Source organism: Manacus candei, unplaced genomic scaffold (assembly GCF_025592945.1).
Source record: "Manacus candei isolate 608988 ecotype Guabito, Panama unplaced genomic scaffold, ASM2559294v1 h1tg000057l, whole genome shotgun sequence".
Taxonomy (NCBI): Eukaryota; Metazoa; Chordata; class Aves; order Passeriformes; family Pipridae; genus Manacus; species Manacus candei.
In genome coordinates, this window is record NW_026138105.1 from 14,989,231 (window position 1) to 15,001,481 (window position 12,251).

The 12,251-nt window shown below is 54.5% G+C and overlaps 1 protein-coding gene across 1 annotated transcript; it reads left to right on the top strand.

Moving 5' to 3' along the window:
* Positions 1–3,103: 3,103 nt before the first annotated feature.
* On the top strand, positions 3,104–6,760 carry MAFB (MAF bZIP transcription factor B). Its single transcript, XM_051803056.1, has one exon. It carries the CDS (start codon positions 3,825–3,827, stop codon positions 4,758–4,760), a length of 936 nt encoding a protein of 311 aa, XP_051659016.1. The 5' UTR covers positions 3,104–3,824; the 3' UTR covers positions 4,761–6,760.
* Positions 6,761–12,251: the final 5,491 nt, after the last annotated feature.

A 12,251-nucleotide genomic window follows, 5' to 3' on the forward strand; every position in this document is an offset into this window, starting at 1 on the left:
AGAGCGGGAAGAAGTCATTCTTTCCTCGAAACTAACCTTCAAACCCCGCATCTTAAAATGTAGAAAATAAAAAAAAAAATTAAACCCGCTCGGTTATCGGCTTTCGGGTGCGGGGAGAAGGTCGCAATTTAAAAACTGCCCGGAGGGCTCGGCAGGGAGGAAAGAGAGCTGCGCTCCGCGCTGCGGGGCCGGGCAGGTGGGCGCCTCTTCTTCCCCCTCCGCGGGCACGGAGGGGACGGGGAATCCTCCCCGCAGGAGCCCTCAGCCACCGCTTTGCCCCACGGAGGATTTTAGGGTGCGGGCCGGGATGCGCGGAGCTCCCTCCCCCTGCGCGCAGCACCGCGGTTTAGTCCCGCGGATGGGGAACTCTTCTGAGCTGCCTCGCTGGGCTCTTCAGCCCAGGAATCCTCTTCTTCTGCTCCAACGACATCATTTCTTCCCCAATCCTTGTTAAAAAAAATAAATATATATATATACCTAATTTAAAATTCACGAAGGATCAGCCCCCCTAACACATAAATCGCATGGAGAATAACCTTTGGTGGTTGAATTTAAAGCAAAACTGGCCTTTAAGTGGGGATTCGGGGTACGAAGCGTTTCCGATTTTAGTCAGCCGCTTAACGCCGCAAGTTTTGTGGGATGTATTTTGGAAACGGGAGCGACAGACGCAAGAGCAAAGAAACGGACCCAGAAAGTGTCCCGAAATTTTATGAGGATGAGGATGGACGCTCAAAACCAATCTGTAATTCACAGCTTAAAAGATTAGGGAAAGGGACAGAGTGTGTATGGACAGGGAGATAATCAGATCAATGCTTCCTCCGCCTTTCAGTAGCTCCACCTTGTGAATATACCTCAGTAATTATGAGAGGGAAAAGTATTATCCATCTAATGGCACATTTTGCAGGGCTGCATCCAGGCTTCCCAAGCTCTCGCCAGGGTCCCCTTTCTCTCACTGGCAACGATAACGTTTAACGTGCAGGTAAAAATAAAGCGCTCCCCAAGCAGCTTCCAGGACCTCCGAAATAACAACCCCAGGGACCCGCACGGGGGTCTCGGCAGCCCCCAGGCCCGGGGAGGCGGCAGCTGCCGAGCGGGGACGGCCGAGCTCCTGCCCCGCTCCGCTCTGCCCGGCTGGTCCCCCCGGCCGGCCCCGGGGCTGCCCGCCTCGCTGTGCCTCGGAGCCGCTCGTGACACCGAACAGACGGCGCTTTCCCAAATCTGGGGCTGCCGGGAAAGCAGCAGCGCTGTGGCCGAGCGGCCCCGGAGCCCCGCGCACGGCCGGGCTGCGATGCCCGTGGGGGATGCGGAGTGCGCGCAGGGGCTGCGTGAGCCTTCCACGCGTGTCCTCCCGCACACGCGTTCGGAGCGGGCGACCTGCGGAGACAGGTCTGCGTGCTCCCGGCAGCGCTGTCCCGCTCCGGCCGGGGCCGGGGTGAGGGGACAGCGCTCACCGCCGGGACCGCAGGGCGCGGGGAGCGGCACAGCCGCTGCCGACTGCGAGCTCCGTCCCCTCCGAATGCCGTGGGGAAACACTCAGACGAGGCACCGCCACACGACATTAAGTCCCGGCGCGTCTGTACCGCGAAGGAGGATTGGGATGAAATCCCCCTTCCTGCTTGCTACCCCCTCCCTCCAGCCCGCAGCCAGAGGGACCCGCTGGAATTTCTTTTTTTGGGGAAGGGGGGACTTCGCGCGACTTTTGCCTCCCTGGTCCCCTGCTCGGCTGCTGCCGGCTCCGAGGAGATGCGGACGAGAGGAACAAGCGGGTCTGGGCTGCGGGTATCGCCGCGGGGCTGGCGGAGCGTCCCGCAGGGACGGACCCACACCGGGGGTCTCCGCAGTGTTGGGACGGGGCGGGGACGACTCCGCAGCGTTGTCCCAGCTCCAGAAAGGCAGTTTCCTCCTCACAAATTTCGGGAAAGCAGGTACATCCTGAACTTTCTGGGTGCTTTTGGCTAAGTAAATGCGGGTGATGGGAATACGGGGGATGCCGAGGTGCCGGGGAGGAGGCGCAGCTCCGGAGCGGCGCGGGCGGGCCGGGACCGGGGCAGCCCCGCTCCCGCATCGCTCCGGTCCCGCACGCCCGGCCCCTTTTTCCGGGTGGTTTTTTTCCCCGTGAAAAGTAGTTGTTATTCTCTAAAAGGCCACTTGGGGTCACACTTTCTGTCTGTTTGAGCGTAAAAACTGTAAAAAGAAGCCCTAATCTCCCTTAATCGTTACAAAATGTTAAAAAAAAAAAATCCTGTTACGGGACCAAAAAAAAAAAAAAAAAAAGAAGAAACTAAAAAAACCTTACAAGGCGAGTACTCCTTTGCATGCAGTCACTCACTCAGGGAACAGCAGAAGAAAGCAAACACGGTCCCGAAATGTAATTATATTTTCTCCCTTCTCTCCCTAATATTTGCAATTGTCTGTGTCAATGCCGCTGCTTTACTTTAGGGAGAGATTTGCTTCCTGTAACCGGGAGGGTTTCCCCGGTTGTACACGGAGCGCTGACAGCCCTGCCGGGCCGGTGCTTCCCTCGCTCCCGGCTCCCCGCGCATCCCCCTCGCGCCTCCCCAGCCCAGCGCTCGCTCCCGCCCGGACCCTCCGCGCCTTCGCGGCCGGTTCTCCCTCGGTGCCTTCGCGTCGGGGACGCTTATATAAAGTTGGAGAGGGCGATGCTTGTGCGTGGCGTGGGGGGAAGCTGGCTACCTTGACATTTGCTGTGGGACGGCAGCGGGCGAAAAGGGGACTTTTGTTATATTTAGAACAAAGGGACGGGCAGGATGTCCCCGAGCCCTCATCCTTTTGTGGGCTGCAGAGGCCGAAAATGATGGGAGGGGGGGAGGGGGAGACAAACAAATAAATAAATAAATAGCGAAACAGATAAAGAGGAGGCGGCGGTGCGGGCGGGGGGAGCCGGGGAGCGCCCGGAGGTGCGGGGCTGGGAGCGGTGCGGCCGCTCAGCTGGCGCTGCGGAGCTGTCACGGCCCGTCCCCGCCCCGCCCCGCCCGGCCCGGCCCGGCCCGGCCCGGCCCGGCCCCGCCGCGCTGCCATTGGCGCGGCCGCCGCCGGCCCCGGCCCCCGCCGCGCTCTCGGCGGGCACGGCCGTATAAGAAGCCAAAGGGGGCTGCGCTGCGATCACAGCTGCACAACGAGCGCTGGCGGCGGCAGCTACAGCAGAGACCTCTCAGCTCGTCCCCCCTCTCTCCTCCTTTTTTTTTTCCTTTTTTTTTTTTTTTTTTCCCTCCTCCTTCCTCCCCCTCTTCCCTCCCCTTCCCCTGCGCTGCCAGAGCCAGCGAAACTCTCGTGCAGAGCCCCGTCGCCGCCGGTAGCCCGAGCGCTGCCCCGGCGCCCGCTCGGGCTGGAAAGTTGCGGCAGGCTCCGGGCTCGGCTGCCGCGGGGAGCGGGCTCCGGACTTACAAAACCCGGCCGGGGGCGCGGGCTGGGCGTTTGCACCGACCTTCTTCCTGCACAGACACGAAGGCAGCATCTTTGTTTTGTTTTGCTTTTGCCCTTCCTGCTACCGCTCCCTTCTCCTCGCGACCGGGCGCCGGGAGCTGCCGCAGCCCGCGGTGCGGGGCGAACGTTGACACCGAGAGCCAGGAGCCAGCCAGGCGGCCCCGGGGGCCGGCTCGTCCTTGGCTTTGTTGCTCCGGGCCGAAGAAGCCCCAGAAGCCGGGAGAAGGAGGCGGCGGTGGAGGGGGAGCTGAGGAAAGGAAGCGAGAGCTGAAAGCCAAAGTTGCTTTGGAATAGGGGAGCGCAGCCAGCCCTGTGCCAGGCTGCGCGCTGGGGTAAGGTCTCCAGCCCCCTCCGCCGGGAGAGGTGCCCGCAAGACAGCGATGGCAGGAGAGCTCAGCATCGGAGCCGAGCTGCCTACTAGTCCGCTGGCCATGGAGTACGTCAACGACTTCGACCTGATGAAGTTTGACGTGAAGAAGGAGCCCCTGGGCAGGAACGACCGCTCGGGCAGGCACTGCACCCGCCTGCAGCCGGCCGGCTCCGTCTCCTCCACCCCCATCAGCACCCCCTGCAGCTCCGTGCCCTCCTCGCCCAGCTTCAGCCCCACCGAGCAGAAGACCCACTTGGAGGACCTGTACTGGATGGCCAACAGCTACCAGCAGATGAACCCCGAGGCGCTGAACCTCACTCCAGAGGACGCGGTCGAAGCCCTCATCGGGTCCCACCAGGTGTCCCAGCAGCTTCAAGGCTTCGAGAGCTTCCGGGCCCACCACCACCACCACCATCACCATCACCAACACCACCACCAGTACCCCGCAGTCACTCACGAAGACCTGGCCGGCAGCGGGCACCCTCACCATCACCACCATCATCATCACCAGGCCTCTCCCACTCCCTCCACCTCCTCCAGCTCCTCCCAGCAGCTCCAGAACTCGCACCAGCAGCATCCCCCCTCCAGCAGCGTGGAGGACCGGTTCTCAGATGACCAGCTGGTCTCCATGTCCGTGAGGGAGCTCAACAGGCACCTCCGAGGCTTCACCAAAGACGAGGTGATCCGCCTCAAGCAGAAGAGGAGGACCTTGAAGAACAGGGGCTATGCCCAGTCCTGCCGGTATAAACGTGTCCAGCAGAAACACCACCTGGAGAACGAAAAGACCCAGCTCATTCAGCAGGTGGAACAGCTCAAGCAAGAAGTGACCCGGCTGGCCAGAGAGAGAGACGCCTACAAGCTCAAGTGTGAGAAACTTGCCAGCAATGGCTTCAGAGAGGCCGGCTCCACCAGTGACAACCCATCCTCCCCCGAGTTCTTCATGTGAGTGCTTAACAAAAATAATTAAAAAACAAACAACCCCCCCACCCCCAAACCTGACCCCTGTCACCTTCCCCCTGCTCCCATCCTCCTCCGACATCTCCATCCATCCGTCTGCGTGACTAGAGAGAAAGAAGGAGAGAAAAATAGAGACTTGATTTTTTTTTTTTCAGCATCCAGTCTTCTAGAGTAGCTGTGGGAAAAGTAGGCTGGGGGTGGGGATGGGAGAGGTAAAGTGCAACTTTTTGACTTTCGTGTGCGAGTTAGAGACAGAGACAGAGGCAGAGGCAAAGGAGAAAAGGACAAGTGAAGCGTTTTATAGATCCCTTGCTTGCAGAGCGAGATGGACTTTAAAAGAATAACAATAAAAAAGGACAATGAACAAGCCATCTATAACGTACTGCCTGCTTGGAAAGAGAGAGGACATATACAGCACCATCTCATGCACAATTTACCTGCTTGGAAAAAGAGAATAAATAAAAAGGACAATATATGCAAACTCTTCATATATTGCCTGCTTTGAGAAATAAGTTACAGGACTCAGATGGGACATTCAATCTAAGAAAAAGAAAGAATGAAAGAAAAAAAAACTCATCAGTTTTATTGCCTGCTTGATTATATAGAAAAATACGAAAATCTGCATTAAAAATATTAATCCTGCATGCTGGACATGTATGGTAATAATTTCTATTTTGTACCATTTTCTTGTTTAACTATAGCATGTTGATCATTGATCATAGATTTCTGTTGTTTTGTTTCATCAATAAGAAAAGCATCACAAGTTATCAAACTTTTTACTGCTTGTGCAGTTTTGTTCGTTGGTTTTGCTCTTGTTTTCTTTTATGGTTGTTAGCTTGTAAATATCTGCTACTTCAAACCGCACAGGAAAAAAATACACAAAAAGCAAAATAACATTTCAGCAGGCTGGTTATACGGTTTGTTTGGTGTTAAAGAGATACTTAAGGAAAAAAAGTTATGGGCATTTTGCATTAGAAAAAAACCAACTTTGTATATCTGGTGCACTTTTAAGTTGTATTTTTTTTTTTTTTGTTGTTGTTGTTAGTTTTCATTTTGGTTTTTGTTTGTTGGGGCAGAAGCAAAAACGCCTGAATGGTATTGACAAACCTAAACTTAACAGGGAAAACCCCTCATCGGTCACTAGAACCTACTCCATGCCTTAAAGTGGCAGCGAAGCTCTTTCCTTCAGGACAATTCCCAGCCTGGAGTGGTTAGGCTTGGCCATAGTTTCCCTTCTGATTGTACACTCAGGAAGCGAAGGACGGACGAGATACCAGTTCCTTTTCTAAAACAACTGCCCCTTGATTTTCGGTAAATAAAGAGAAAAAATAACCCCAAGCCCTCCTCGTTAGGAGTCAAGTTGTGACAGCAGCGAGGGCTCCGTGTGGCCACTGAAGTTGGGTTTCTCAATGGCAGCAGTGGATGAGTGGGCTGGGAAAGTGCATAAAACTTTTTTTAAAGAAGGCATACTGCAACTTTTGAGTGTATTCTTTTGCAATGATTTGTAATCTGCTTTTCTGCTTCCCTATGCAGCGAGTGAAAGTTTTAGCCAAAATTTATTTGCAGTTCTATAGTAGTAGTAGTTTGGAGTCTTATGGGTGTTTTTATTACTTTTTTTTTTTTCCTCCTGCAGGTCAGTAAAAGGATTTACGTTGCACTGACAAAAATACCAAAATGAAAACTTATTTTTTAGTTTCCTTTTAGGATAGCTGGCACTGCTGGCCGGATGCATTTTAAGTTTGTATTAGTTTATAAATTAACAGTAATAACAAGATTGTAATGAACAGCATGGTGCTTGCAGTTTTAAATATTGTGGATATTAGTCATGCATCAGAAAACGATCTTTGGTTTTTACTGATTCAACTGTGTTGAAATCAAAACATTGCAGCAGCGGAAAAAAAATTGTTTTTATTTCATGTAAAGTTCTGAAGGGATCAATTTCAAATCCTGCTTATGATATGAAAAATATTAAAAACCTGGTCTATTGTAGTTTTATTCAGACTGGTTTCTGTTTTTGGTTATTAAAATTGTTTCCTATTTTGCTTATTAAAATCATTGAAATGGCATTTATTGGAGGGACCTGCTTCTCTGACGTCTCGTGTTCCGGGGGAAAAAAAAAAAAAAAGGAAAGAAAGGAAAAGTTGTGGCCCCCTCCCCGTCCTCTCCCTGCTGCCGGCACTGGGCTTGCGGGGGGCGCGGGGCCGCTTTGCCCACTCGGGAACGCTGCTGCCGGCGGGGAAGGAGCGCTCAGCCCCGCACCCTCCTCTGCTCGGCTCCGAGCTCACCCGTGGCAGGGGGAGCATCCCCCCAGCCCCTCCGGGGGACCCCCGCGCTGGCCCTGGCGGGGTGTCCCCCCCGGGCTCCGCTTCCCCCGCCGGGAGCGGGAGTGTCCGGCCTCAGCCTCCCCGGGCTGAGGGAGCGGGGAAGCGCTAAGGGCAGCCACCCCTCTTTTGAATTTTTTCTTTCTCTCTTTTTTTTTTTTTCCCTCTTTACATTAGAAAAGGAGAGAACTTGGACAAGTCTGTCCTTTCCCCGGCTCCTTTGGGATCCGTGCTGGCCATTCACTTTCCTCCCGTCCATCCTCCTCTCTGTCCTCACACTTTATTTATTCCGGCTGCTTTTTTTTTAGCATGAGCAACGGGCAGCTTCGAAGACTCTTTAGGTGCGTGTGGAGAAGGGGACGTATCTCCCTCCACCACCCTCCAGGGCTCAGCACCTCGTAGCCCCAGCACCATGCACCAGCTGCTCCCAAGGCAGAATAGCTGCACAGCTCCCTAAAATGAAGCAGGAGGAGGTTAAAAATACCACCCGCTCTTTGCCTGGGTGCGGAAAAGGGACTCCCAGAGCCGGGTCGCGGCATGTCTGGACGCTGCTGCTCTCCGAAGTGTGAAAACGGTGTTGAATTTTAAATCCCTCTTAAAACCAAAATCCAAGGTACCACAGAAACAGAAAAAATAGGTTCTCTCTGCCCTGCTGCCCTTCCCAGCAGCAGTGAGCTGTCCTTACAGGGACAGCGTAAGGCGTGTTTGGAGAACAAACCGGTTAAGGACAGAGTGTGGAAAAATAATTTAAAAGCAAATACAGTAACTTAAAACAAAATCCCCTCTTAAATCCCATCCCCATCCCTGCCTTGTCAGAGCCAGCTGGGCCAGCCACTGGGCTGAGGGAGTTTGGAAGGGGCCAGGGCCTGTCCCTGCCCCCCGGCTGCATGAGTCAGGCCCGGAGAACAAGCTCGTACCCTGCTGCCCTGCCAAGGGGGGACAGGAGTTTGCAAAGGAAAAGGCTGGGAGAGCCTGGCTTTCCCTGTATAGCCTCCCCCCTCGCCAGCAAATGCTATGGCTGCAGAAAGTCTGAGAGGAATATTGTTTGTGGGAACTGCCACCGCATATTAATGTCCCCTCATGCATGCATTGAATAAATCACTAGGCCTAATTGAACAACAACAACAACAACAACAACAACAAAAAAGTAGGAAAAGCAGGCCTTAGAAAAGCCCTCCAGATTCCCACCGCAGAACGGTGTCAGCGGCGGGGCAGCCCCGCGGCACGGCCCGGGCAGTCGGGGCTCTGCTGGCCCGGCCCCGCTCCCGGCCTTTCATCTATTCCTTCTAAAAGGAAAGAAAAACGCAGCCCCGTCCCACCGGGGGACTTGGGGCCGGTGGGACCGGGACCGGCAGGGCTCGGCGGGCGCTGCGAGGAGCAGGGGCCGGGCCGCGGGGTCGGGCTGGCTCCTCTGCCCGCACAGGCGGCTCCTGGAGGGGCTTCAACGCGCCGAGGGGGGCAAAACCCACCCACACTTGTGCTCGGCACGGCCTGCGGCTGGGCAGCATCGGCACCGGGGCCAGGCAGCCCCGCGGGGACCGGGTGGGCAGCGCTGCCCGTCCCCCGCTGCCTGTCCCCCCGGGGGAGCCCCGTCAGCGAGGGGTGACCCCCTTCCCTTCGCTCGCCTGCTGCCGTCCACGGGATCGACTTTGATCTCTCGCCGTTCATCACCGGGCTGATACAGGGGCAACCACGGAGAGCAGCTACTTGAAGCGAAGGGAAAACTCCTCTTTCCCCTCTTTTTCCTCCCGGGAGCGGCCTGCCCGCGGGATGCTGCGCGGGTCAGCTCGGGGGCGCCCGCCCGGGGCTCCCCGCTCCCCTCGGAGAGGAGCTGCGTGTCAGCTGCGGGGGAAGAGCATCATCCCTTCCCAAGCCCTCTTCTCCCCCGTCTCCGGACGAGCCACTTTGCCCGCGGGTGCTCTGCCCGTCCTGCGGTGCCGCAGCCCCAGCCGGCCTGGCCCTCCCGGGGCTCGGAGGGGTCGGGGGAGCTGCTGCCGCACTCCGGGGCTCACGAAGGCCACGGCTCGGAGGGGCCGGGCACTGATCAACCCTCGCTCCCGAAACCGTCCAGGCGACCCGTCGCTCGCCCTCGGGGCTCTCCGGAGCGAAGATGCTGCAAAGAGCCTCCAAAACAGCCGGGCGTAGCGGCCCCCATCCCGAGTCGCTCCTTGCAGCCCCGGGAAGGATGGGGTCGGGGTGCCAGGGAGACAGGACCGGCCCCGGGCCCAGGACTCGGCCCGGGCCGAGCACCCCCGGCCGGAGCGGAGCCCCAGGCGCTGGGGATGCGCGGGGAGCAGAAGTGGCGGTGCCTTTGCCGGTGGGAGCCCCCCGGGGCGGCCCGGCGGGGCGGGCGGCTGCCCTGCACCCCGGGATGGATGGGGCGTGTGACGGGGAAGGACCCCAGGTTTGCCCCGCTAAATTTGTCTGCCAGACGACGGTTCAGTACGTGATCTCGTGTAGCGCAGGAGGACGATTCCCTCAAGTGAAAATCACGATCTCGCAGTTTTGCAAGAGCTGTTGTTAACAGCCGGAGCCAGCTCCGCACCCCCCGCCGGGACAGAGGTGGTGACCGGCCACGGCTGCTCCCAAACTGAACGAGACACTCAGACAGGAAACACAATTGGCAACAGCCCCCCCCTTCCCCCATTTACTGACACAGAGCTCACAGACTATCGCTGCCAAGCGCTTAATAGACTCTTCTCAATATTCCCTTCCCTCCTCCCCTCCAGGAGGGTGTATAAAGCTGATTGTCTTTAATTCCAAAACAGAGACATCTAAGACTAAAAGGACTTTTTGAACTAAAGATAGACACATCGCTCTAAGACACATCAGGGATGCTGAGCGCTGCTGCCGGCCGGCCGATGAGTCGCTCGGTATCGAGGTGGGCAGGCGAGATGTGTTATAATGACGAGCCAGGGTTTGCGAGATAACTGTTCCCAGCTGGTTTAGGGTTTAATTCTTTTTTCCCCTCTTTTCCTCCTTCCCCCTTTCCCCCTCGGGCTGGCGTCGTGCCCGCCTGGCTCTAGCAGGCTGCTCAGTGCGGGTGATTGACAGAGCAAGGTCAGGGAAGCTCTTCGGGGCTGGGGGTGTCGCGTTTCGGGGAGGGCAGATAAAACACCTCCAGCGCTCGGCAGAGCCCTCTCCGGCTCCGCGGCCGCGCAGCGCCGTGCTCAGGTTCCGCGGGGTCGGGGAGCTGCCGGGCTCCCGGCCCCGCACCTCCCGCTGCCCGCATCCTGCCCTGCCCCGCTCCCGGGGGTCCCTCTTCTCTATCTTAATTTTTTTTTTTTTTTTAATCTTTATTCGGGCCAGTTTCGCTTTACTTTTTTTCTTCTCCCCCCTTGCCCCCCCTTTAAAATCATTACGTTTCACTCCATCAGGGTTACATTAAATCGGAAGGTCTGTGCACACACACACACGCACTCTAAATAGCTTATTGCATAATCCCGTGTACCGTGTTCAGTAATGTCTCACGCAGCGGTCTGGTAGGATCCCACGCTGGACTTTTGTTTCATGCAAGAAGGAGAACAAGAAGGGGGGAGTTAAAAGACGCTTTCAAGCTCTGCCTTTTCTTGATTTTTAAATGGTGATTTCAGTACTGAATTCTGAATGCAGCATGAAGTGCTGCAAAATGTTTTCTTGCTGTTGCATGGAGGACAGGGAAGATACAATTTATATTTTAGCCGGTCCCACACATCACGGTGTGGAAGTGTTAGGAAATGGACTGTGTGGACTCGAGACCTCAGGTGCTGCAGATCCTTTGCCTTAAACAGAATCTCTCCAATGGGGGCTTATCGTGTGTGCAGTTTTGTCACAGTACAGCAGAAATAAACACTGCAGTAAAGAGGGAAAAAATAATTCCACATAGAGAAAGAGACATGTTTTCCTGTCCCATGGAGACTGCTGGTGGGTTTTAGAGATAGTTGTCCTCTGCCATGTTTTATTTCCCCTTTCAAAGTTTCACTGTTTGTCTTAAGGCACAGATTCAAAACACTGCATTTCCACTTTATACATGTATTCTCTTAAAAGATTTGTTTAGACAAGGAAACCAATGCTAAGTGTTCTCACTTGAAAGAAATTAAATATATAGAATGATAAGCTGCTGCTAAAATATATAAAAAACACTTAAATTAATAATAAGAACTTGTTCTGAGGCAAAATTCAATTTTACTTCCTATTATGCAATCTTTGCATGTAAAGTTGCTTTAATGCAAAATAGCAGCTCATCAAAAATTCTGTTTTATTGGTATCAAAAATTTATGATATCCTGAGGCATGAGGGGCAGAGAGCAAGGTAGCAAAGCTGTGTCCTTTTACCAAGTTTAGTGCTTTCTTTAAAGAAACACCTCAAACTTATTTCTTCTCCCTTCTTCCTCGTTGTTGGAGGCAGTGGGTGAAGGTTTATAGCAGAGAAAACTCCACTGCCAATGTCACTGTGCTGCTCCAATGCACCATTTTAACTGTACCCTCTCTGCAGACTCTTGCTTTTACTGCAATACTAGGAGATAGTAGGACATGTCCACACAAATACAGAGCTGGGATTATTTCTAAACTGTGATGTTTTCATCCAATATTGCAATAATGCATATGTATTGCAAATATATGGGCATTGCTCGTGCCTGCATTTGATTATCGAAGCCTGAAACCTCCCTCTGATAAAATGTAAAGATCTGATTCTGCTTTAGCCTCGACTTCCCACTAATGAGACTTCATTTGTCTCCAGAAAGGTGCTCCTGGCTTTATAAAGGATATTAAACACTCGGCGACAAGGGCATTGTGGTCAGCACGATTTTCTTCTGAAATAAGTGTGGCAAGAAATCGGTGTCAAGTACCTGAAATCTGCATTTATAAAAATAAACAGTATCCTTCTACAGTAGAACTGCAGGTAATTTATTAAAGCAGGCCATTGCCCTTTCCCAGGGGCATGGTGACCTGGCCAAGGTGAGCTGCAGACTGACAGCAGGGCTCAGCCTGATGAGTTGCTCTGGGCCTGTCCCCCCCTCACAGAGCTGGAAGCTCAGGGCAGGATCCCTGAACACCAGGAATGGTGAGGCAGGAAGGCAGCACGAGCCTCTCTGATCCTGTTGGTCCATGGATCCTGTTTTATTTACTACTGAATGGAGCTGAAACTTTCCTGCTGCTTCAGGGGGCCAATTCACAGAA

Excerpts from the sequence above, each read along its gene's own strand:
- MAFB (XM_051803056.1), top strand. The coding sequence starts at position 3,825 with ATGGCAGGAGAGCTCAGCATCGGAGCCGAGCTGCCTACTAGTCCGCTG.